Source organism: Narcine bancroftii, chromosome 4 (assembly GCF_036971445.1).
Source record: "Narcine bancroftii isolate sNarBan1 chromosome 4, sNarBan1.hap1, whole genome shotgun sequence".
NCBI classification, from domain to species: Eukaryota; Metazoa; Chordata; class Chondrichthyes; order Torpediniformes; family Narcinidae; genus Narcine; species Narcine bancroftii.
Genome location: NC_091472.1, coordinates 123,621,421 through 123,648,697, shown reverse-complemented (window position 1 = coordinate 123,648,697; position 27,277 = coordinate 123,621,421). Strand labels below are relative to the sequence as shown.

General features: G+C 43.5%; 1 protein-coding gene across 4 annotated transcripts in view; it reads left to right on the top strand.

Annotated features, from left to right (window-relative positions):
- The window catches only part of LOC138761090 (unconventional myosin-XVIIIb-like), a 260,108-nt gene that overhangs the window by 71,267 nt on the left and 161,564 nt on the right, over nt 1-27,277 (top strand). For all 4 annotated transcript variants that reach the window (XM_069932681.1, XM_069932680.1, XM_069932679.1 and 1 more), the window contains exons 9-12: nt 2,439-2,539; nt 7,335-7,398; nt 10,383-10,527; nt 23,310-23,471. In XM_069932681.1, the coding sequence (XP_069788782.1) occupies nt 2,439-2,539; nt 7,335-7,398; nt 10,383-10,527; nt 23,310-23,471 (472 nt within the window). The remainder of the gene's footprint in view (nt 1-2,438; nt 2,540-7,334; nt 7,399-10,382; nt 10,528-23,309; nt 23,472-27,277) is intronic.

The window sequence follows — 27,277 nt, the reverse complement described above, 5'->3', positions numbered from 1 at the left end:
GGAGCTTCACTCCTAAGTGAGGAGGGAGGGGGGGGGGGCAGTCAGAATCTGTTAGATTCCCCTTCCTTTCCCTCTTCCTCCCTCCACGCCTATCCTTCTGCTTCCCCTCTCCTTTCCTTTCCTCCTCCACCTTCCCCAGCCACTCCCCCTACCCCCTCCCTCACCATTTTATTCAAGTCCCTGTCTGTTTTTGCTTATACCTGATAAAGGTCAAGGCCGAAGCATTGATTACCCATTATGTCCCATGGATGCTGCCTGACCTGCTGAATTTCTTCAGCACATGTGAGCATTGCCCTTGACCCCAGTATCTGCAGACTTCCTGTTTAAGTATGTGAGGACATATGCGTGAGGGGGAGGGTGGGATGGGGGTAAGTTTGTGTGCAGAGCAAATTTTTTTTTACAGAGAGTGGTGACTGCCTGTAATGGGCTGCCAGGGGTAGTTGTGAAAGCCAATGCAATACAAGATAGATGCAAGGATGTGCAGGGAATAGAAGGATATGGTTCATGCTGAAGAGAAGGAGTTTTAGTTTAAGCCTTGAGCTGCTCTATTCTGTGTTCTCGGTATCCCAGAGGCCACTCACTGGCTCAGAGGTTTCTTTGAATTGAAGGAATCAGACCTGAATATCAGTTGGAACTTGCTGGATCCTCACTAATATTTCCCAGAGTTAAATCCATTGTGATTCCAGAAAGCCTACAGGTGTAGAGGATCAGTGCTCAGTGACAGTATATTGGCCCATGCACAGAATGATCAGCTAGAGCAGTGGTTTTCTAAACTCACATTCCACCATAAGTATTCCCTATGTCATAGGTGCTCTGTGATTAGAAAGGGATTGCTTAAGGTGGTATGTGAGTGGTATGTGGTTCTCAACCTTCCCTTCCCACTCACATACCACCTTAAGTAATCCCTTACTAATCACCGAGCACCGATGGCATAGGGATTACTTATGATGGAATGTGAGTTTAGGGGGGCAGTTTGAAAACCATTGGGCTAGAATATGAACCCCCCTCCCCCCCCCCCCATCAATTCCTGTAGGCAATTGGCCACTTTTGGATAGCAGTGGAATTTTCACTTTAAAAATCAACTGAATAAGCTTTGATCCTGGTGCCACATTCTGTCAGACTTCTGCTTTGGATGGGGCCATTGTCCAGGTCTCAGATTTTGGATCAATAAATACATACTGCATTGCCTCACCTTCTCAGCTTCCCATTGTTAGGTTACTGAGATTGGTGTATCTTCTTGTGCCTCCCTTCCTGTCTCTTGTCCTTGTTGCACCATTCAAGACTTTGAGTGTACATTCTGGGCCAGAGGTGTGGTGTGAAGCTGAGAGTGTTCTGCAGTGACAGGGATCTAAGTGGGATGCTAGAACAAGAAGCTTCTTCCTTGTTTGACCGGATCATTGCAGAGAAGATTTACAAACCAGGCAACTCGAAATGTCAGTTCTGTATCTCTACCTTTGCTACATAAAGGACACGGTTTGACCTGCTGAGCTTCTCCAGCATTTTTGTTTTTTAAATAAGTTATTCCCTGGAGTGAAGAAGAATAAGGGGAGATTTGATTTGAGGTACACAAAATTATGAGGGGTATAGATAGAGTAAATGTAAATTGGCTTTCTCCACTGAGGTTAGGTGAGATACATTCCAGAGGACATGGATTTAAGGTGAAAGGGGAAATGTTTAAGGGGAACATTGGGGGGGGGGGGGGGTGGGAGCATCTTCACACAGAGAGTAATGGGAGTGTGGAACTAGCTGACAGCTGAAGTGGTGAATGTTAACATTTAAGAAAAATGTTGACGGGTGTATGGATGGGAGAGGTATGGAGGGATATGGACAGGGTGAGGTCAGAGGGACTAGGCAGAATAACAGTTGACACAAACAAGAAGGGCCAAAAGGCCTGCTTCTATGCTGTAATGTTCTATGGTTCTCTTGTCTCAAATGGCCACCAGAGGAAATAGAAGAGTTTGTATTGTGGGAGGATGAGTTCAAAGGCTGACCTGTCAGGAAGGGTCTGAGTCAAGAGTCCTGATTTTTCTCCAACTCATTGTAATCCTTAATTCACTGATAATTTGGCTATTTTGGCATCAACTCTTAGGGTTCCAACATTAAAATGTGTGATACCCTCCCATCCACTGTGGCTCCTGTGTGGAGTCAAACTGGCATTGCATGATGGTCATTTCACCCTGAACTGGACGCTTCTGGTTGCACTCCCTTTGCCCTTGAAATGGGTCTGTCTAGAAACCTCCCCCCCCCGAAGGAAACTCATGATCAGCTCGCCTTCTCCCATTGGCGTCCACCTCTGCCCTTCAGTGATGATGTGGGTGAAGATCCAAGGTTGCTACTTGCCAGATACCTAACCACACACCACCTCATGGCCCCGGCATTTACAAACCCAGGTACCTGTCAGCTTTCCTTCTTGGTGATTTTTAAAATTTGTCTTTCAGACCATGTTGCTGGAACGAATCCACGTAACTCAGCAGCCAAACCATGGGGGACTGTTTAACGTCTTTTACCAGATGTTGGCTGGATTAGACCTATCACTCAGGTAAGCGAGCAAACCTGTCTCTCCACTTGTAATAAGCAGCCTCCAACCTCTCCAACATTCTGCACCTTCCTTCCATTCTCACAGTAGATCACAGAAGGACATTATTTTTTTAAATTCCATGCTACCTATCAACAACAAGGAGCCTATTTGGCCCATTAGAGCAACCCATTCCCCTCCCACAGTGTGATGTTTCAGATCTTTTTTATGTGGTGACATCTCAGACATCTGCAGATCTGACTATCAATTTTTCCTGACTAAAATAACTTGCAAGGAAAACTCTAGCATCTAGTCTCGCAATGCCTTGTCGGTTGCCGTGGCTACTGTAAGGATAGACAGTATTTCTACAAATGTTGCACCTGAGGACGGTCAGATATTTTACCTTGGAGTAACATTCCAGAATATTCCTGTGCTTTGTGTTGTGAGGATGTAGCCAGCAGCAACTCACAAGGTAAAGATATTCACAGAGAAAATCTCCACTTCATAAAAGTGAAAAGAAAGCAGGCAATGCTGATGGAGAACGCACACCTAATATTCCACTTTCAGATAACCCTTATGTTCCTATCTCTTCCTCCTGCCTTTTCTCTCATTTTGACCCTTTTCCCATAAACCCCACCCCTCCATCATCCATCTTCCACTTCCCCTCCCGGACCCATCTACACTCCTATCTGGATCTAGCTCCCTGTCACCTCTCCCCTAAAGGTCCTTACCTTCACCTTCCTTACCTGTCTGGTTCCAGAACCGGTAGCCTTTGTGTTCTTGCTTATCACCCTCCACCAGTTGTCTCCACCTTCCCCCCCCCCTCACCTTTTCTCTTGCTCCTCTTTTATTTTCCTCTCTTTGTTTGTCCTGCACCCATCACCTGCCTCTCTCTTATGTTTTTAACATAGTCGCTGCATTCCAGGAAATTACTGCTGTTATTTCTCTGTGTTACTTGGGAGGCTTCTTAAATAACTTCTAGATGGAAGATTCAAATAACAAAAGAGACTTTACTTACAGATGTCTTCCAACATCTCAGGAAACTGTTCACACACTTCCATATATACATATACATACACCCCACAGTGGTGTACTACAGTTACTACGGTGAGAAGGGTGTATTCTTGCGCAGTTTCAAAATAGTTCACACTATCCTGACTATATAACATCCCTCTTTCTCAAGATAAAGAAAAATTTTAGTGTTCTTTATCACTCTCTTTCCAGTGCAACTTAAGTAACTGAACTTGTACACTAATTTATTTATACAACTATTTTTAAATAGTTCTTATTGATATCGCACTGGGATGTTTTCTCTGATATCCCGTATGTTCCTTCGCCTTCTTGTGGATTTGGCTGTGACTGTTGGGGTCTATGTTGCTGGTAAACATGTAGGTGATGGAGCTTGTTGTGCTTCATCTGATAACTGCTGTGTTAATGTTTCGGTATTAGCGGTTGTGGTCTCTTCACTTGATACCTCACTTGATACTGGTGTTGCAGGCTTTGCTGGTATTAAAGCTTTCTGCTTCCTTACATCTTGTGTTGGCCGGATGTGAATTCTGTTCCTCCTCAGCTGATTGCCAGAGTCTGTCTCGACAATGTATGACCTTGGTGTCTCAGCTTCTCTGATGACCTTTGCTGGGGTCCAGGTTTTCAATATTGGCTCTTGAATAGGCACATGCTGCCCTCTGAAGAGTTCTGGCAATGTTTGTGAATGTTTGTTATAAAGCTGGTGTCCTTCTTCTTACGTGTCAGCCAGTCTTCTTCTGGTTTCCTCCTGGTCTTCTGGAGGATGTATTTGCTTGACAGAGTTCTTTTATATCTCCTGCCATCTAGAAGTTCTGCCCGGGACTTCATCTCAATCCTTAAAGGTGTTGCTCATAATGATAGAAGAGCTGGGTATGGGTCTTCTTTTGTTTTGCGACACTTAACTAGTGTGCGTTTCACAGTTTGCACTTGTCTTTCAATGAACCCATGACCTTTGCAGTAGTGTGGGGATGATGTAATGATTACAGACCCATACTCTGCAGCCAGCTTTCTGAATTCTTGTGACGTGAACTGTGTTCCATTGTCACATATTACTTGCTCGGGTATTCCTTGTTCAGCAAGGAACGCTCTCATTTCTGAGGTGATAGTTTACGCTCTCAGGTCTTTCACCCTTTTGACGAATGGAAACTTAGAATAGTAACCGGGTACTATTAAATACCACTCTTGATTCTCGGTGAACAAGTCTGTTCCCACTGTGTGCCATGGCTTGGCAGGTACTTCTGTGGAAATTGTTTTATCTTTTTGTTGTGTGTTTCTATTGATCCTTTTGGATATCTTCTTTGTCTGTATCTCATAATTGACAGAGATTTTCTGCATCTTCTGGCCGCTATCCAGACCTAGAACTGCTGGTCTATCTGCATCTAACACGTAGAACATACAGAAGATGTTCTTTCCCTTATGGCAGCCATTGATCTTAGCTCTCCCTGACTGCTTAATCATGGGTCCACCATAAGCCGTTAATGTAACAGTGTAGAGTGATGGAAATGCTTGGATATGAAACAAAGGGTGGGAAGAAACTTTATATGGTTTTCTTTTTGGAAAGAATTTATTGTGAATAAAGTCTATTTTTGGAACAAAATTATATGTATTATCTACATAGAGTATTGATAGAGTAAATGCAAGCAAGCATTTTCCACTGAGGTTAAGTAAGACAAGATCTAGAAGACATGGGAGAAGGGTGAAGTGAAATGTTTAAAGGGAATATTTGGGGAACTTCTTCATGCAGAGAATGATGAGAATGTGGAATGTGCTGCCTGTGAAGTGTGGAATACAGGCTTGATTTTGATATTTATGTAAATTTTAATGGATACATGGATGGGAGAGGTATGGAGGGCTATGGTCTAGGTGAAGGTCAAAGGCACTAGGCAGATTAATTGTTCAGCACAGACTAGATGGGTTGAAGAGCCTGTTTAACTCTTGCCTTCTCTCAGGGATGATTTTCAGATTATCAATCCCTTAGGAATTAATTTGTTTGCCTGTATTTTGAGCATGGCAATGCGACAGGACCACGTGAAGTGAAATGAAGTGGTGCACTAACTGTGCAGCGGCTGTCCACAGGGCGGCAGTACTAGGCAACACTTTGTGAATCTGAATCACTGCTCAGTTGAGGACGTGCAGAGTCATTCATGCCTCCAGGCACTTGGTGCTTTGCATCTTTTTGCACTGAACACACAAAGCTATTCTGCACACGTACCCACAAGTTGCAGAGCGCGCACACACAAGACACGTTGAATGCCCATATGAATGCATACACACTGCATGACACAAGAGATTTGCACACACATCACATGTGCACATGGCATGCACACAGAATGCCCATCCACGATACACGATTGCAGCGCACATGTCATATCATGCAAGACGCCACACATATGGTGCATCTATATGGAGCATCTATATGGAGCACATGGCACGAATCTTGTACATTTACAAACTATACATCTGTGAATAGATATGCACACCAAGCACACAGTGCAGTGACAGAAGTATTTAATTTAGGTACACACTTAAGGTATGGGTAGTTCACAGTACAAATAGGACACATCTCAATGGTACACATGGACGGATGCTCATGGTCTCGTGCATGCCATGCACCTAAACAGAAGGACACACACACATATTCACCCTTTCCGCGCCGTAAATGGTTATATGGTTATAAACATGCACTAACACACACACACACACACACACACACTCTCTCACTCTCTCACTCTCTCACTCTCTCACTCTCTCACTCACTCACTCACTCACTCACTCACTCACACACACACACACACACACACACACACACACACACACACACACACACACACACACACACACACACACACACACACACACACACACACACACATGTATGTTCCTGGCATGGTATTCCTTCTCACATGTCACCCTTTCTCTCTCCCCCATTTTTCAAAGCTGCCTGTGTGTGCATTGACCTTTCTCCCATCCACTACCTTCTGAAAGACCTCATCATCACTGCACCAGCAGTACTTCTTCTCAAGAAGAGAGGCAGAGATAGGATAGAGAGTCAAAATCCTTTTCCTATTGTCTGAAGGGTAAGGATTTTTACACAGAGAAAGTGCTATCAGAGGAGATGAGGGAACCAGAGACTGGTTAGGAGGAATTTCGATAGATGGTTAAACAGGCAAGTAACAGAGGGCTGTGAATCTAATGTAGGCATAGGATTAATGGAATGGGCAAAAGGGATGGCATGGGCTAGATGGCCTGAAGGGCCTTGTGACACTGTTGTTCAGATGTAAACCCAAGAAACTATGGGCCGCATCTCCTAAGGCTGTTCACATAGAGAGGGCCACTGTGCAGGCTGAGCTCCTTTTAACTTAAGCCAGAAAATGTAGAGATAAAACAAAGTTGAAGAGGCAGTGAAAGGTGGGGAGGGAGGAGAAGAGATCAAAGCAGAATATTGATGATAGGGCAGAAGAGATAAAATAAAAATGACCAAAAGAGGACATGTGTAGAATGAGTAAAGGAGGAAGCAAAATGCAGATTATGTGGTACTGGGGTGGATCATACAGTATAAAACAGGCCCTTTGGCCCATCCTGTTCAAGCCAACTATTATTGTACTGTATTGCTGTTCTCTCTCAATCCAGCTGGTGAACACCTGGGGTAGTGGTGAAAGGTTTGTTGACACTTACAGACAAGCTGGAAATAAAGGTTATCTGGGATAACTCCCCCACCCCACAACCCCACTCCTACTCCTCCTCATTGCTCAATCTCGGTAACCCTGGCCATTTTTCTGTTTCTTTTTGACAGGACAGAGCTCCATTTGCATCACGTGGCAGAGAGCCAGCTCTTCGGGATTATGTCATTGACCAACGTAAGTGAGGCCGTGGCCACGTCAGTGGGTATACCAGGGAAGCCCATCCTACTGGGGGAAGTGCGGGCAAAAAGGCACTGGTGCCAGGTCTTTGCATGGCAGTGGTCCAATGACACATTACCACTGCACGTCGGAGCAGGAATCTGACCTGAAATTGATCAGATCCAAACCCATGGTGTTTTATGCCCATTGTCTGACAACGTTCCTTTCAAATGGGATTGAACGAGTCCAGAGGAGATTTGCAAGGATGTTGCTGAGACTGGGAATACTGAATTATAGGGAAAGGTTAAACAGGTTAAGACATATTTCTCTGAAAGCCAGAAAAATGAGGGGAGATTTGACAGAGGTTTACAAAATTATGAGGGATATAGATAGAGTAAATACAAGCAAGCTCTTTCCACAGAGATTAGGTGAGATTAAAAACTAGAAGACATGGGTTAAGGATGAAAGGGAAGAAGTTTAAGGGGAATATTAGGTGGAATTTATTAATGCAGAGAGTGGTGGTAGTGTGGAATGAGCTGTCAACTGAAGTAATAAATACAAGCTCAATTTTGACATTTAAGAAAAATTTGGAGAGGTACATGGGATGGAGGGCTATTGAGGGATATGGTCTGGGTGCAAATCAGTGCCACGAGGCAGAATAATAGTTTGACACAACAGTGCGGATAGATCTTTTGTGCTAGAGTTTTTGTGCTAGAGTAGTTTCTGGTTAGGATAGTAGAGGGAAGTTTAAGATCCTGACAGCTGTTGGAAAAAGAAACCATTCTTGAACCTAGATGTGCTGGCCTTCAGGCGTCTGCCTGAAGGTAGCAATCAGAAGACATTGTGACCAGGGTTATGGGAATCCTTTATGATGTTACTTCCTTTTTGAGGCAGCATCTCGTACAGATATCTGCAATGAACTGGAGGTCAGTGACCATGATGGATTTGGGTGTCCCTGACACTTCTTGTGGTCTTCTGTATTATGCACATAGGTTCTCAGAAAGGTTTGGGGGGGTGGGGAGAGGGGGAGAAAGAAAGTTGATTGAGGGTTTGCAGCAGACAAGTTCAAAAGAAAGATATTGCAATAACTAAAAAGCCTGGATAATTTCTTGAGGCGAAGAGAGAAAGGATTCCTTCATACTGTGACATTGCCCATGAGGGACTTTCCTTCACTCAAAAGCATAATCGCCGTGTGCACCTGGATGCCATCAACATTGTATGGGGTGTCAGTGGGTGGGTCAACCTTCCTTCCACTTTGCCCCTTTATTCAGAAGAGGAGGGGATTCTTTGTAAAACAGGAGCAAGTACAAGAACTCATCCTCTCTGGAGACTGCAGAGGACAGCCGACACCTGTGATCATGTTTCAGTTTAACTGTATTTGTCTGAAGATACCAAGGATGACCTGGTTAGCGTAGCAGTTAGCGCAACACTGTTTTAGCACCAGCAATTGGGACCGGTGTTCAAATCCCATACAATCTGTAAGGAGTTTGTATGTTCTTCCCATGTCTGCATGGGTTTCCTCTGGGTGCTCCAGTTCTTCCCAACATTCAAAATACATTGGGGTTTGTAGGTTAATTGGGTGCAATTAGGTGGCATGGGTTCGTAGACTGAAAGGGCCTGTTACCGTGCTGTATGTCTAAATTTTAAGAATATATAAATAGAGTGAGATGGGTTAATCTGTGAGCAGACTAACAGGTTATTTCTAGCAGCTGGGTAAAGAGCACAATTTACAGAGTGAGGTTACAATGAAAAGGAAGATCATTTAGTACCAGGCTAGGGCAGCATGAGAGCATTGTTATGGGGTTAATTCAGGAACCTGATGGCTGCAGGAAAGAAACTGTCCTTAAGCCTGTTGGTACATGATTTCACTCTCTTAAGCCTTGGCCCCAATGGGAAGAGAGTGCGTCTGGGATGCAACCATTATTTCCAGAGGATTGGGGTTATTTTCTTTGGAAAGCTGAGGAGCATCATGTATAGAAAGGAGAGAGGAAGCACTTTTTATCCCCAACAGGAGTATCACTGTCAAGGGGACACAGATCAAAGGTTGAGATTAGAAGGGAGTAAGCAGAAAGATGAACATCCTGAGGGTGGTAGGAGAGAGGAGTTGGCTGCCTGATACATTAGAGGAGGGCAACCCTCATTACAGTTCAAAGGTTCTTCAGGAAGCAAGAGGTGCTGAAACTAATAGGGCATCCAATGCAGACACTGGTGAGACCGCTCATGGAGGATTGTGCACAGCTCTAAGCATCAAGTCACAGCAAATATATCATTAAGCTGAAGAGAGCATAGAAAAGATTCACCAGAATGTCCCCAGAACTGGCAGACTTGAATTATAAGGAGAGGTTGGATAGGCTGGGACTCTTCTCCCTGGATCATAGAGGCTGAGGGAGGACCTCATAGAAGTTTATCAGATCACAAGGGGCATAGATAAGGAAAAAGTCATAGTCTTTTTTCCAGGGTAGGAATGTAATACTAGAAAGCATTGATTCAAAATGAGAGGGGAAATAATTAAAGGGACCAGAGGGGTACCTTTATAAAACAGAGGATGATAGGTATACAGAATGAACTGCCAGAGGAAGTGGTAGGGGTGGGTATAATTGTATTGTTTAAAAGATATTTAGAAAGGTGCATGGATAGTATGGGTTTAGAGGGATATGTGTTGATTGCAGGTAAATAGGACTAGCTTGGGTATGCAACCTGGTTAGCATGAAAATGTTGGGCTGAATGGCCTGTTTCTATGCTGCAAAGCTCCATGAATGCAAGAGCTAGGAGTGGAATGAGATCAGAATGCTCTATATCAGCTAACACGGAGTCAATAGGAGGAATAATCTCGATCCAAAGCATCGGTTTCCACGATTTGAACGGGGAAGCCATCCATCTCTGACAAGGCTGAGAGCTTGTGAACCTCACTGCAGGTTCAAGTTAACTTTGGAGGGTGGCTGGGTAAGTCACTATCACCAAATGCTCCAGTCCTTAACCACTGCTTGTTTCCCGTGCCTCAGGTGGAGGAGAAGCAGAGCGCCTCCTTGGCATTCAGCAGGCTTCTGGCAGCCATGGAGATGCTTGGATTCACGGCAGAGGAACAGAAATCCATTTGGCACGTGCTGGCTGGAATCTATCACCTGGGTGCAGCTGGAGTGTGTAAAGGTAATTCCTCTGTCCAGCTCCAGAACAAGTAAGACAAAAATTGTCATTGCCAAACTTATCAAATCTGAAAATGAAGCTGAGCCTGTGATGTGCTTTCCCATTGCTCAATCAGAATTGCATACACACGTTCTAGATGTACCCAACCTCCATTGTACATTTTAAAGTTTTTCTGATATTTGACTATACATTTGGTCACCCCTTATCCATGGTTTCACTTCTTGCTGTTTCAGTTGCCTGCAGTCCTGTGGTCGAAAAATATTAAAATGAGAGAGAGAGATCACATTCACATAACTTTTATTATAGTATATTTTATAATTGCTCTATTTTATTATTAGTTATTGTTGTCACTCTTTTAATGTGCCTAATTTATAACTTAAACTTTATCATAGTATATGTATTAAAAAAAAGAGTGTATATATAGGGTTTGGTACTCTCCTTGGTTTCAGGCATTCGCTGGGGGTCTTGGAACATATCCCCTTGCAGATAAGGGGGGAACCACTGTATAAATATGGAAATGTACTTAAGTAAAAATCAATCTACACTTTTAAAAGTTGGATTTGGTTTGCACTAGAGTGATTGTATTTATTAGCTTGGCCCTCTGGAGAAGGACTGGATCTTCTCAGATTGCACATTGTACATTTCTGTGTCAGTGGTGAATGTGTTGATCTTATTGTTGGAGCTGCCTTCCAGTGACTGTTGCCCTGGCTTGCTAATTACCTATGAGAGGAATGAGATTATTTGCTGGAGCAAATAGCACCTGTGATGCTACATGTGGTTGAGTTTGTCCTGATCGCCTGTCTGCCTCACAGAAGTGCTGTGGAAACTTGGGGCAAGTTCTTGGAGTTGATTGAGGGTAGTCTTTTTTATTGTGAAATATTTTTCAGTAATCATAACTAAACTTAACCAAACATATTCTTCAATAATCCTTGAAGATTGAGCGTGCACAGGGAAGAAAGCCAATATAATATTTAATTATACTGGCTGTTGCACTCTCAGTTTCGATGAGGGGTTCCGACCCAAACATCGACCTTTCTTTTACTCCCATGGATGCTGGTCCACTCATTGAGTTCCTCCATGTTTTACTGCAGATTCCAGCAACTGCAGTCCCTCATATCTTCAGTAAATCCCATCTGAACCTAAAGCAAAATATACTTTCTTGATTCTAACTGAATAGGACCCAAAATATTCTTCAGTAAGTGATCTCCAATGTTTTCCTGACACACTTTATACAAGCCAAGCGGAAGCCCAGCATTTATACAGTATATAAGTAAAATATTATTTGCAGACTTCAAATACTTGTGGAACGTGACACAACATAGTCCTTCAGGACTTGATACTTCCTGCAGTGAGCTGCTCCCATATGTGGATATAACAGTTTACTTTGGCAAGCATCAAATGCTGTTCATGGGTGAGAGATTCCATGAGGAACATTCTAGCCCATGGATTCAGTATATGCTAGCTCGAAGTGATGATCATTGAGATTGATATTACTTGCAAATTGGGCAGTACGGTTAGCGTAGCGGTTAGTGCAACACTGTTACAGCGCCAGCAACAGGAGTTTGAATCCGGTGCTGTCTGTAAAGGGTTTGTTTGTTCTTCCCATGTCTGCGTGGATTTCCACTTGATGCTTTGGTTTCCTCCCACTATTCAAACTTAACAGGAGTTACAGGTCAATTTGGTGTAATTAGGCAGCATGGACTAGAAGGGCCAGTTATTGTGCTGTATGTCTAACTTACTAAAATTTATAAAAATTATTTGAAGGGGGTGTTATCGCACAGTGACACAGCTCCAGTCCTGACCTCTAGTGTTATCTGTGTGGAGTTTGCATGCTCTTCTCATAGCTGCGTGTGTTTCCCTCTGGTGCTCTGGCATACTCCCACATCCCCAAAAAAATCGCACATGGATAGGTCAGCCCATTGGCCCCAGTGTGCAGGTGGGAGGGAGAATTGATGCAGAGAACACTACAACATAGAAACAGGCCCTTTGGGCCATCTAATCTGTGCCAAACTTCAAAGGTTCAAAGGATCCTTTCATTGTCATGTGATAATATGGTAAACATGTATAAATCATGATATACTTGAACTTACCCTCCAGTCCCTGACAATCCATATACCAGTCCAAATTTTTTGTAAATGTCATAATTGAATCTGCATTCACCACTTCAGCTGGCAGCTTGTTCCACACTCTCATCATTCTCTGTGTGAAGAAGTTCCTCTTGTTTCCTATAAATATTTCTCCTTTGGCCCTTAACACATCTCATCTAGTTCTTTCCTCATCCACCCCCAATGGAAAAAGCCTGGTTCCTTTTTTTTTCTATATAAATCCCTTCTATTTGTGTAAACCTCCAAGAAATCTCCCCTAATCCTCAAATGATCCAGGGAATAAAGTCCTAACACTGTAACTTAGTTCCTCAAGTCCCAACAACATCTTCATAAATTGATGGGACTGTGTGGCAAATTGGTGTCAGGAGATTTTATAAAGGAAGTGGGATTATTCTACAGGCCAACAAAGGTTTAATGGGCCAAATGGTCTCTTTCTACGTCAAGAGGAAATAAAGCATCATAGAAACATTGATAAATAAACCTCAAAACACGATCATATGATGATATCTCACACACAATAAATTAAAAATGATGGCCAAATTGAATACCGTCACCCAATCCCTTATATTAACTGTTGCTATTAACAGTTCCATTAACAGTTGATTATATCACATCTATTTTTGCACATTTCTGATTGAAGGTTATTGAGAGATTCAGATATGCCACTGAAAAGTCAGTCTCCATCGTAAATCTCTTCCTACATTTATGCAAAGGACAAGGGTAAAACAATCTTATTTACTCATTATTTTATTGCTTTCTTTTCAATCAAAAGTTCTTCAAGAATGTCATCAACATGCTGCCCACAATAATTAAATCTTCTTGTTAACTGTTGCCTAGAGGGCACCATTTCACTATTTTGAATGTCAAATGTTCTCCATTGAGTTTAACACATTTAAAAATCTTGTAAACTGAACAAATATTGCTTTGATTTCTACAACTGCTAAATTACATCAGGAAATAAACAATGTTCCCTGACATGAATGGATCAGGGGGTGGAAATTTAAGGGACTGAGTTTCAGATATCCCCAGTGATGTTCTCCTGTACCCTGCTGATATGCCTGGTGATATTCTCCTACAACAGGGTGATTTCCCCAGTGATGTTCTCCTGCAACTTGATGTTCTCCTGTACCCCAGTGATATCCCCAGTGATGTTCTCCTGTACCCTGGTGATATGCCTGGTGATATTCTCCTACAACAGGGTGATTTCCCCAGTGATGTTCTCCTGCAACTTGATGTTCTCCTGTACCCCAGTGATATCCCCAGTGATGTTCTCCTGTACCCTGGTGATATGCCTGGTGATATTCTCCTACAACGGGGTGATTTCCCCAGTGATGTTCTCCTGCAACTTGATGTTCTCCTGTACCCCAGTGATATCCCCAGTGATGTTCTCCTGTACCCTGGTGATATGCCTGGTGATATTCTCCTACAACAGGGTGATTTCCCCAGTGATGTTCTCCTGCAACTTGATGTTCTCCTGTACCCCAGTGATATCCCCAGTGATGTTCTCCTGTACCCTGGTGATATGCCTGGTGATATTCTCCTACAACAGGGTGATTTCCCCAGTGATGTTCTCCTTCAACTTGATGTTTCCTGTACCCCAGTGATATCCCCAGTGATGTTCTCCTGTACCCTGGTGATATGCCTGGTGATATTCTCCTACAACGGGGTGATTTCCCCAGTGATGTTCTCCTGCAACTTGATGTTCTCCTGTACCCCAGTGATGTTCTCATGTATCCGGTGATATTCTCCTGTACTCCAGTGATATGCCCGATGTTCTCCTATATCTGGGTGAGCTCCCCTGTGATGTTCTTCTGTACCCCGGTGTTGTTATCCTGTACCCCAGCGAATTCCCTGGGATTGTTTTCCTGTGTCCTGGTGATATTCTCCTGTTCCCTGTGATTTCCTCATGTACCTCGATGATGTCCCAAGGGACGTCGTCAGTGATGTTCCTGGAGGTGATCTCAGTGGTATTTCCTCTTTCTGTTACTGTAGCTGGCAGTGCTCCCCACTCCCAATGGAGTTCCCCACTCCTGCTATCATGCTAGATTAATCCCACTTCCTTTTTTGCCCTTGGAGTTCAGTGGAAGGATGGGGTACTTGACCAGTGCTGCCAGTCTCCCATGAACCTCCCGTAAATGGCTCGACCTGATGCTCAGTGACAGCTCTCAGCAGGGCCAGCGTGCACCTATTCCAAGTGGGAGCAGAGTAACTGTCTCCAGGTGAAGTGTGATTCAAAGCTGCAGTGTCAGCTTTCCCAAATGCACATTGGATTGATATAGCTGTGAATTGAGATCTGAGACAACATTGCCCCCAACGTTGGTGATGGGTCACTAGGAAACAGAATTTTCATAATCAACATTAGCCCATTAGCCTCCAAAGGGATAACCACAACTCCACCCACACCATATCCTGATCCTTTTTACAGATGATGATCCTGTCCCAAACTAAGATCTAGATCAAGTATGACAGGAAAATAATTTTGAGTCATCCCATTTTAATGAACGACATTTGTCGCTTTTATTTTAAACCCAAGCCACCCAAAGACATATGGGTTAGTAGGTTAATTGATTGCATGGTGTAATTGGGTAGCATGGGCTCTTACTGTGCTGTATCTCAATGAGCTTCCATTGAACCATAGAACACTACAGAATAGAAACAGGTCTTTCAGCCCATCTAATTTTTAAATTTAATTTTAATTTTGACAAAAATTATAATAGTGAGATGTGTGCAGTATTGACATAGAATCTGGAAAGTCTCTCTAAATACCCTTCTAGCCCATGAACCCATACCACACAAAATACCCCAATTAACCTACAATCCCCATTTGTTTTGAAGCATGGTGGGGGGGGGGGGTGTGGGGGGAGGGAGAGGAGGATACCTGAGCACCTGGAGGAAACCCAGGCAAATATGGTGAGGATGCACCTACAGACAGCGCCGGATTGGAACCCGGGTCACTGGCCCTTAATAACGTTATGCTAACCGTTACACTAACCATGTCACCCAATTGTCCATTCTTTATAAAAACCAAAATCGGGTTAAATTACTGCATTTTTTGTGGTAAAGTTAATAATATGCAGAGATACATTAGAAAAAGAGGCTTCTCATTATCAGAGATAGGTGTCATTTTAACCATCTGTTCAATTGATTACTGTGTGCTCTCCTGGTTTTGTACATAAACAGGTTATTCTGCTTCTCCATGTACATCCAATAGGATGTAACAATCCCAGGATATTCAATTGGTTGTCATACTGCATTCATTGGAAGTGTTATCATGCAGATATGTTTCAACAGTGGTCCAGATGTACAATAAAATATTTCCTATGCCACAAGTGCAAGCAGAATTCCATCAGCTGTGATTTTTTTTAGGAAATGGGGGAAAGAAGAAATGATACAAAATAAGAACAGGCTTTGCAAGCTGATAATATGCTCTTGTAGCAACTGCTATGGCAGTCCTACTGAGTAAAGAGATGTCCACACAGCGTGAGGGTGAACCAAAGACTAACTTTATTGGTTTGAATTTGCCGCGTCTCCGCGCTGGCCCGCCCACTTCCAGTGACGTACCCGCCGGCTTCCAGAAGTGGAGGACACCTTAGCCCACATCTGGCGTTAGGCGCAGGCTCATTCTTGCCAGTGAAGGGAAGTCTGCACCATCTTGGATCAGCCACGTGTTGCGGTGATTTGGCCCATTTACTCGCGCGGGTCGCTCAGCCCGCTACACTCTCAACAGCAGAGGTCCAGGTCTTGGAAAATAGAGGACAGAGATCTAGCCCTACTTCTGTGACTTGTCCTTCCTTTTATGTAGTTTGAAGTAGTATAGAGTAATACAACATGGAAATAGGCCCTTCAGTCCATCGCCTGTGTGGTAAACCACTGTATGTATATATTTATCTGATTGGGTACACCCATTTGTTGACTGTACCTGTGGTTCCTTCCACAGGCTCCTGATTAGAGATGAGGGATGTGCCTTCATTCTATTGAGAATAAAAACCTATCAGTTTTGCTCAACTGCATTCTCTTGAGTCATTGAAGGTGCATCAGCCTGTACCGGCCATCAAGCACCTATTTATTACCAATCCCACATGAATCCAATTTTATTCTCTCACATTTCCCTTCAACTCACTCCAAATTCTACCACTTGCCTTCATACTAGGGCGAATTTATGGTGTCCAATTAATCCACCAATCTACACTTCGGGAGAGGTGGAATGTGCACACTTCACATGGACATCTCCGGAGGCCAGGATTGAGCTCAGGTTACTTGAGTTGTGTGACATCAGGCTCTACTTGTTTTGCTACTGTGCCACCTGATTTTTGGATGCCCAGTGCATCTTATGGCAGTTCCAATGATCAATGAATGGGTCACAAAATAGGGAGATTGTCCCTTCTCTGATACAACCAAAGAAACATCTTCCTGGCACTCTTGGCGATATTATTAGGGAGTTCAGCCCATATAAAAAACAAAACACTGTTCAATTAGGTCAGTTTTAGAAACACTTCAAAAAGTTTTCTCTCAATTTAGTTGTATGGTATGGTGATTTTGTAGCATGGTCTGTACTTTGCCCTGGCTCTATTAGACAAACATTGCACTTCCAGTCAGTCGGGAGATCACAACATTAAACTGGAGCTGTAAAAAAAATCTGGAGATGCTGAAAATCTGAAATAAAAAGAAAGTGGCAGAAACACTCAGCAGGTCGGCGGAATCTGTGGAGAGAGAATCAGAGTTAAGCTTTCAGGTCAGTGACCTTCCCTCAGCATTTTCCTCTCAGAAACTTCTCAAACACTTGAGACAGTCAGTCAGTTAATTCAAAGGGCTGTTTTGCTTACTTGTGCATGTTTAGTACAACACACATAAACACAACATTTATTACAAGCTTGGGCTCACAGCAAGGACCTACAATCTGACCTCTCTGGTCCTGTTAGAGGTGGTACAGTCTCCCAACTTACTCTGACTGTGGTCTTCTTGTTTATCATTGAAACTGCTGTGTGACGAATGTGGCTCCTCCTCATCTGCAGAGTCACACTTGCATCCACAGTCTGCGCCGCTCTCGAATAGACACATTGTCCACTCCTCGTGTTGTTTCCTTGTGGTCTTTCTTAGTAAATGACAATGGTAAGGTCCACACTGAGAAACTTCCTATTTAGAATGGTTTCAGTTTGCTTATAAAGCTACCCACAGAATACAAGAAGAAAAATTGAAGGAACTATCAGATTTAAATACTTTAATAATTGAAATCAAATTTCTGTGGGAACTGAAAATATGAAATAAAACTAGCAAAAACGACTGGAAATATTCAACAGGTCAGGGAGCATCAGTGTTGCAGGAAACAAAATCAATGAGTCAATTTTAAATTTAAAATGTTTAAATTTAAATTTAGGCACAACAGCCCCTTTCTGGCCCATGAGCCTGTGCTGCTTACTTACACCCAATTCACCTACAACCCCCATACACTTTGAAGCGTGGGAGTAAACCAGAGGAAACCCATGCAAACACAGGAAGAACGTGCAAACTCCTTACCAACAGTGTGGGATCTGAACCCGGGTTGCTGGCACTGTAACAGCGTTGCACTAACTGCTATGCTAAATTTGCAGGTGCTCCATCAAGAATGGATATGTCAACTGATGCAGGGCTGAGCTAAGATGTAAGGAATGGAGGATGGAAGGAGAGGGACAGGGCTGAGGTTGAGGAGTGAGGAGTCATCATTCTTAATTTTCTTTCATGGTTTTTTTGTTTACTGTGACATGACAGGTTTTGTTTTTCACATCTGTGACTTAAAACATGCTTTTCCTGAAAATTATTATCTCACTCCCTGAGGCTGATGCAGTTACTTGCTGTGGTTTCTGAAGAATGAGGTAATGAGATCATTATTTTGCCAGCATTTTTGCCGGAATTGGATAGGATAGTGTGCTTGGAATAACTGGAATTAAACCTTAACTGCACAGTGTAATGTGGTCTCCTGATGGAAGCAACTAACCCCTTTAATATTTGGATATTTTGCAATCAATTCCCAGTCCCAATCCTCAATTGTTTTGGAATTTATTTCAATCACAAAGGCACAGAATGGTGGCAGGATTTTCCCAGCTGGGATAGGCTACAAAAATAGCACAACATTTTAATGGAGGTGATGTAATTTGAAAAATGTGATTACAAACAATGTTTGGATCCTCATTCCCTTTGAGGCTGTGTTACGAGTGAATTGGGATTTCTTACCACGTTTTCCCCCACACTTTCACCCCTTTCAACACTGTTAATTGGTTTGTCAGATTCAGTACTATTACAACATTCATCAAAGTTACAGGCTCTCTGATGTTCAGTGAGTTTATCCAGCCAGTAACTGGGTTAGCCAGACCATGCTACAAAAATATCAAATGATCCAGCATGCAGATAACCTTTCTTGTCACATCAAAGGCTGAAGTTAGACAAATGTTCTTCTGTATCTCTTACATAAGGATTTAGAATTTTTGCCAGACTTTTTGAACCCCCTCATCCCAAACAAGCTTCCCAACCTAATCCTGGTCATGTCACTGGATTTCAGAGAGATACAGCCTGTCACATGAGTCACAGATAGATGGAGCACAGGCAAAGACCCTTTGGATTGTGGAGTCTGCCAAGACCATCATGCATCCATTTTTACATTAATCGTACCTGAGCCTATTTTATTCCACCTTCATTCTCACCAACTCCCCTCCAACCCAACCCAGATTCTACAACTTATCAATGCCGTGTTGAATAAACTAATTTTGGGATATTGTGGAGGGATAAATGTTAGCCAGGATGATTAGTTTCAGAATTGTACCTTGGGAACTTTTCTTCTCACCTGAGACATGGTCTGTGGCCCATCAACCTACCATTTTGGTAAACGCAGAAGAAACTCAAGAGGTCACAGGGAGGACATGCAAAATCCACATAGACATCACAGAATTCATCCTCAATCACTGGAGCTGGTAGGCAGTGGATCTTTAAGCTGTGATACTCTGCCATCCGCTGTTGCTAAGACCATCTTCTGAGTGTTTCTCCCCCCTCAGGATTGACTCTCCCAATGGCCTCCTGTCCTGTAAAATTCACCTAATCCTAATGTCTGGTGCTCACATGTGATCTACCATCTATTCTTGTAGCCCCACTGCACCCATCCCTGCTGATCATCTTTGACTCCATTGACTCCATGTTTATCTTCCATCATGGCTTTGTATCTCTGTCTATATGCTCTTCACCCATGCTCTCAGTTGTTTGAATTTATCACTCCCCTGTAACAAGTTGCATTCATTACAAGGGCACAGGTGTTTGTATTCTATGTCCTCTCAATTTTGATTATTTCCTCTGTTTCCCGTGTCTTATTGCTGGGGACGGTTTAATAGATTTGTTATTTTTTTTAACTCTGCAGCTCCATTTATTCCTCTGTTGTGCTCTGAATGTAGTCTGCAGCATTTTCAAAGATCGAAGACTCATTAGGTTGAGTGTTGTTGGTGGGAGACTGTCAGAGCTGTCTCTGTCAGAGAATGTCCTGACGTGCAGGAGTCAGCAAAAGTACTGGAGCACAAGGGAGCGAGTCAATCATCCAGGCACAGATCTCTAGTCTTGGTGCCATGTTGTGCAACTTAATTTTGGAATATTGTGGAGGGATCAATGTTAGCTAGGATGATTGGTTTCATCATCCTGCTCTTCAGAATTGTACCTTTGGGACCTTTTCTCCTCACCGGAGAGAATAGACATGGTCTTTGGTTAAAGTGCCCTGTGAAAATTGTCAACACTGGGTATCTTGCCCTCCCTCAGCAATGCAGAAGTATAAGCACCCCTGAAATTTTGTGCACAAGTCATTTGAACCACCTGTCATTTGTTTCAAGATCTGAGCATACTACCTTCATAATTGCAATTGAAACTCTTGCTCATTTGTGTCGGGATACCATCTTTCCATATCTCCTCGTGAATTGGGAGTCCATTCAGGCCATAGGATCTAGACTAGCCTGCATCAATCCCATTCCCCCTCTAATGCCCCCTGCAATCTATTCTGTCTACATTCCCATCAACTCCCTTATGTTCCTGTAACACTGGGGGAAATTTAGAGTGATCAATTAACATTCTAACCTGCATGTTTGTGCAGAGGAAATGGGGCACCTGGACGAAGCCCATACATCCAGAAGGAGAACACACAAGCCAGGCAGAAAACATCAGAGGTCAGGATCATGGGTCGCTGGAGCTATGCAGCAGATGCTCCCACCAGCTGTGTTGCTACATTCATTAGATCAGTCAAATTAAATCAGAGAAGATTGGAACTTTCCTCCTCCTGATATCCACTCCCATGGGAAGTTCACTTGCCCACTTAAGTTGCTGTATTTGTCCTTTAAAAGTTGCAAAATGAAGCAGACAGCTTGTTAAGTTGAAGTATGAAATCTCCCAGAACAGACAAGCATTGTGCAACACTACATCAGCACGCAATCCAGTGTTCGAGGGCCTCTGTGAAATATGGTTCAAATCCATTGGCTGACCTGAATCAGAGTGAAAATGTGAAGTAAATTGTATCTGTGATCATTGCAATTGCTTTGATATTGTCAGTGTTGTTCTCCATTGCCCTGAGTCTTTGTTTAGTCCGGTCAATGGAGTACCATTCTACTTTGAGTGCTTTGGCTCTCATGAAGATCCAGCCACAGGTGTGCTTTGAACTTCAATAAACTAGGCACTGGGTCAATTTGTGCCAAATGAGAGGAGCTGAGCTGTCTTAAATGTTGGAAAGAGAGGTGACATTTCTTACTGATTTCTGTAGAAGGATGAGAGGCAGGCAAAATGAGAAGCAGCAACACGGGTTTGGGATTGGCTGTGTTTTCTTTGACCTTGGCTATGGTGGCAAGAAGCAGCAGAAAAGGTGTCATTGACTGGGAATACAACACAAGAAAATAAGAGGCATGATCATCCACTCGGCCCCTCAATCCTACCCCACCATTCAATATGATCATGGGTGATCTACCCCAGAACTCCACATGGCCCTCAGATCCTTGATATTTCAAATATTAATCTCCTTCCTCTTTAAATACTTATAACAGCCTGGCCTCCATAAGTCTCTGCTTCAGAGAATTCCAGAGATTCACCAAGAAGAAATTCCTATGCACCTTAGTTTTAAATGATCCCAGCCTCATGTTGGGACTCTATCGCTCAGAAAAGATATTAGTGTCCATCTGATTGCACACTCTTTAGAACCTTTGTGTTTCCTTGGGAACATCATTCATTCTCCAAAGAATGCAGATCCAACTTCCTTAGCCACTCATGGTCAGACAGCTCCTTCATCCCCAGGACTTAGCATTCTGTGTCTTTTTTGGACATTCTGTTCCTTCTTAAATGAGAGGAGCAAACTGTACATGGTGTGGGATTTTGGAAGCCGAATTTCCACCGTGCTCCTGGTGAAGTTACATCTCAGGAGTGGGAATTTCCACCAGCTGTCGTGCTTAATAGCAGGAGTGGTGAATGTTTCAATGAAATCAGAATTCCCAAAATCCTGGCATATCTGTAATGGAAGTAGAAAATATGGAAAACATTTAGTGTATCTGTCAGCAGCTGCAGAGGGAGAGAGAGGCACAACACAACCATAGTTTTGCAGGTGATCATTATATGAACTCCCTACCAGCTGCAGCGTGTACCATTTACCAAATGTACTGCACTACGCAGCTGATCAACTATGACATTACATATCAAACGTGATCTCTACTAGCAACAGCAGGAGGCACCTGACCTCTGATGTTTGCATGGAAAGGTTATCTGCAGTGGACAACTCCATTGTCTTAAGGTTCCACTTCTGAGAAGTATATGAATGTTGATTGTTGCTGTGCCTGGAGCATGGGAACTCAGGAAAATAGCAACCACCATGTCCCTCAAGCCCATCCTGCCACTGAGGGTCATCATAGCTGATCTACGCAGTGTCATTGACACCAATGCTGTGTTAATCCTATTTTATTGTCTCCACATTCCCACTCACCGACACACTAGCCACCTAAGCTGCCAGCCTGCATGTGGGAGGGCACAAAGGGACCAGGAGAAAGCCAAGCAGCCAGGGAAAAAGGGTGAACGCCACACAAACAGCGTCTGAGGTCAGGACGGAACCTGGGTCTCTGGAGCAGTGAGGCAGCAGCTCCACCAGCTGTGTCATTGTCTCTCCATATTGCTGCTGGGTCTTCAGTCACCTTGCAGCTAGGCTAAGTAGGTATATATTGTTTTGAGATAGAGCACGGTAACGGGCCCTTCCAACCCACACCGTCCAAATACACCCATGTGACCAATTAACCCTCTAACCCTATATGTCTTTGGGATGTGGGAGGAAACTGGAGGTCCCTGAGGAAATCCACGTGGACACAGGGAGAATGTACAAACTCCTTACAGACAGTGTTGAATTGAAACCTGGATTGCTGGAGCTGTTAAGCGTTGAACTAACTATTATACTACTTGTGGCAAATTTACTCCCTATTCAACCCAATAATTTAATGGTCATCAGTACTGCCACTCAATTTTTATGCATCTTATTTATATAATTACTTGAATTATTATTCCCCAGCTGTAGAGGTGAGATTGGAATGCATATCTTGGGAACAGAATTATGGGTCTCTGGATACAAACAAGTAATATAACCACTGTGTTATTGTGCCCATCCTGTTATGTGCTAACTGAAATATTCTCTTGTTTATATTTTCCACATTCTTTCAGTCGGCAGGAAGCAATTTATGAAGTTTGAATGCGCCCAGAATGCAGCCAGTGTGCTTGGATATGAACTGGAGGAGCTTACAACTGCTGTCTTCAAACATCACCTCAAACAGGTCATCCAACAGGCTACCGGCAATTCAGATGACATTGTGGAAAGCACAGCAGGTACATCTCACTCAGAAGCTAGTTCAAACCAGTTTTAGACTTCATGCCCGCTCTTCTCGTAGAATGGGGGAAAATCTACACAGAAAGAGACTATCCTGGTTGATAAAGAGCTACCCAGTCTAATCCCACTTTCTAGCAATACAAATGTAGCCCTGCAGGTTACTGCTCCTTAAACACTCAATCAAGTACTGTATGAATGTGGTGAGCGTGTCTGCCTCCTTATCTTTTCAGGCTGAGGGTTCCAGATCCCCATCTGTTTTTCCTCTCTTCCCTTTAATCTCTTTATTGATTACATGTATACCCTTTGACACAAGAGATTCAGCCCATCATGTCTGCATATGGCATTAAACTCCCATTTAGGATAATCCTATATTAATCCTAGTTTCTATTCTCCGCACATTCTTATCTGCTCCCCATAGATTCTACCATTCAGCTGCGCACTAGGGTTATTTACAGTGGGTCAATTAACTACCAGCCTGCTTTGGGATGAGGGAGGAAAATGGGAGCAGGAAAAGAAAATGCCTGCCATCGCAGGGAGAGGGTACAAGCTCTGCACTGACAGCTTTTGAGGTCAGGACTGAACCTGGACCTCTGGTGCCAAGAGCAGCAGCTTGACTTTTTGGGGGGAAGTATTTTCTTTCTATTTCGTCTCTTGTGAAATCTATTTAGTCAATTGTGAAAGGAAATTTGAAAAGTACCTTGGAAGCATTAAACCAAATCAAAATAATAATTAGGAATCTATCTTAGAACATGATAAAAACATTAGAATTGGGAACTCCCTGTACTCCACTCCACCCCCATCCCCACCGGCTCCCTCTGCTCCTCATCCCCCACCTCACCTGGCTTCAGCAATCACCTTCCAGCCTCTTTCTCACCTCTCCCTCTCACCTCTTTGGCCATCTTCCTCCTCATACTCAGTCCCGATATAGGATATTGGCCAGAAATATTGACCATCTCTCTACCTCCATAGATGCTTTCTGACCTTATGAGTTCCTCCAGCAGTTTGGGTTTTTATAAATGCTTCATTTACTTGCATCTGTAATCTCTTGTGTTTTCAGGCATAGTACTAGGCCATTTGGCCCCTCAAGTCTGCTCTGCCTGAAATCAAAGTCATGGTTGATCTCCTACCTCATCTCTATTTTCCCTATATCCCGCAATTCCTTTAATATCCAAAAATCTACCTCTGCTTTGAAAAAAACTCAATGGAAGATCCTCCACAGTCCTCTTACAACTGGCCCTGGGCTCTAGTGCTGGATGCTGTCCTTGTGCTCCGATGCTTTAGCCTGCCCTGGGCTCTACTGTAAGATCAATGGTGGTTCAAAATGACAGGTTTATCCTTCTGGAGTTATAATGCTTAAATAGTTAAATGAATGAAAATGCTGTTAAACCTTTTCATTGAGTTAGCAATGAATCTTTTGCTTTGTTGTTCAATTACATAGGTAGAGCTTGGCAATAAAGTACTCTTTGCCCATCGAGCGAAGTGGGCACCAGTAATCCAGGGCTGTAGCATTGAAGTTGCCAAGCTCTCTGTTGGGGAGAAAGTGGGGGAGGTTTGATAAAGCATCAAGAGTTGCCGCTCCACTGTAGTGATCCCTCACTTTAATGAGTCTCTGCAAAATGGATTTGTTTTGCTGTCGGTGTATTAACATGTTCAGAATGCCTTCGCGCTGTTGCTGTGCCTAAGTAGCTGCACTTCCAAATGAGCTGAGTCTGATGTGAGTTGTATGTTAATGAGGACGGTGGGCTGCAATTAAAGAGCACTCTGATGACATGCACTCTTCACAGATGAAGGAATTGGAAATGACTCCTTTCTCACTTTAGTCGCTTGGGAGAAGTGGCTTTCCATCACACCACAACTGCGAACATTGATTTTCAATCCAAGGCTGTAGAGAAAAAGAATCCAATGAAATGCATGCGTTTTTGTAACTTAGTGACTTATTTTTAGCATTCAATTATGACTGGAAAGCAGGGGTAATATTCAGATAGAGAATCCCCTCCCATCCATTTTGCTATCAGCCAGTCTTACCATCCCACGATCAATTACTCAAACATCTTGTGGACCATTTGGCATGTTGGTCTTGATTGCACACGTTGGAGAAGATAGGGAAGTGTTGTTACAATTGTTCGGTTTTCCTGATGAGGCCACACCTGGAATTCTGTGCACAGGTTTGATCCCTATATTTAAGAAAGGGGACAAGTGATGGAGCAGTTCAGATGGAGAGACTCACTGGTGTTGTTACCGGAAGAAGTTGTTCAAGATTCAAGATTCAATTCGCCTATCAACACAATCACTCCACGGCGGATGCGATATTGCTGGCTCTCCACTCAGCTCAGGATCACCTCAAAAATAACAATTCATACATACGGTTGCTCTTCATAGACTACAGTTTAGCCTTCAATACCATTCAATACCAATTGATGCATCATCAATTACTTCAAAGACTAGAAGTTGTAGAGAAAACTGATAGTTTTTATTGACAACAGAATGGAGGTACGTCCTTGCTAGTTGACTGTCCTGGACTGAGGAGGGGGCTGTGGCAGAGTCGCCTTTATTCAGGGGTGAGTGGGAGGAGTCTCAGGCACAGTCAGTAAGGGGCACATCCTAACACAGCCAAACATATATACAGTGGTTTACCACATTCACCCCTTGTTTTAAAATGAGTCTGGCGGGCTGAATTTAATTAAATGTACTTAAAAATTGAGTCTTTTGGGTGGTCTGGTCTACCACTGCAACCATCATAGTACTGGCTGTGACGCAGCTGTTAAATCCTGGACAGTCTAGAACACATGTATGTTATCATATTCACTTGCTTGTGGATGCGTAGCACCAGATCAGACATGTCATCCACTGGGGCAGGGATAACATGCCATGACACTGCTGCATTGTGGATAGCTGATAGATGAAGGGGGTGAGGGGTGGTCGGCAATGGTCTTGGGGACTCTGAGGGCAACAGGTCCTGAACAGAGACTGTCTTCATGCCCATTGGGGTACGCCACGTAGGTGTATTGGGGGTTGGCATGGAGGAGATGGACCCTTTTGACCAGTGGTTCGGAATTATGGCTCCTCACATGGCTCTGAAGTAGGACTGGCCCTGGGGATGTCAGCCAGGATGGTAGCGTGGTCCCTGAAATGGACTTCCTGTGGAAGGAAAACATAGGAGCCATCTGAATGAGTGGAGTACATCAGGGTGGACATCTTGCCAGTGGGAGACTGGAAGGCCTCTAGACCCAGACGGTAGCATTCTCCCTTTCCATGGGCCTGTACCCTCAGGGATTGTAGCTGGTGGTCCTGCTCATGGCGATGTCTCTGGCCAGCAAGTACTAACACAGCTCATCACTCATAAAAGAGGACCCCTGGATGCTATAAATATACCAGAGGTACCCGAACTGGGTGAAAAGATTACATAGGGCCTTGGTGACTGTGGCAGTGGTTATGGTAGGGGATGGTGAACGGGAAACATGAATATGCTTTAGTAATGTTGAGGAAGTACACGTGGTGGTCAGAGGAGGGGAGGGGCTCCTTGAAATCAATGATCAGGTGTTCAAAGGGGCAGTTATCTTTTATTAGATGGACTCTGTGTGATCAATAGAAGTGCAGTTTGCTCTCCACACAGACCTGGCAATTTCTGGTCATGGACCTGATCTCCTCAATGGAGTAAGGTAAATTGCAGGCTTTGATAAACTGGAAAAATCTGGTGACCTCCCAGGGTGGAGAGCTTGTAACCAGTCTATTTGTGCACTGGCACATTTTCTGCAGGATAGGGCATCTGGAGGATTACTGAGTTTCTCAGGCCAGTACAAGATAT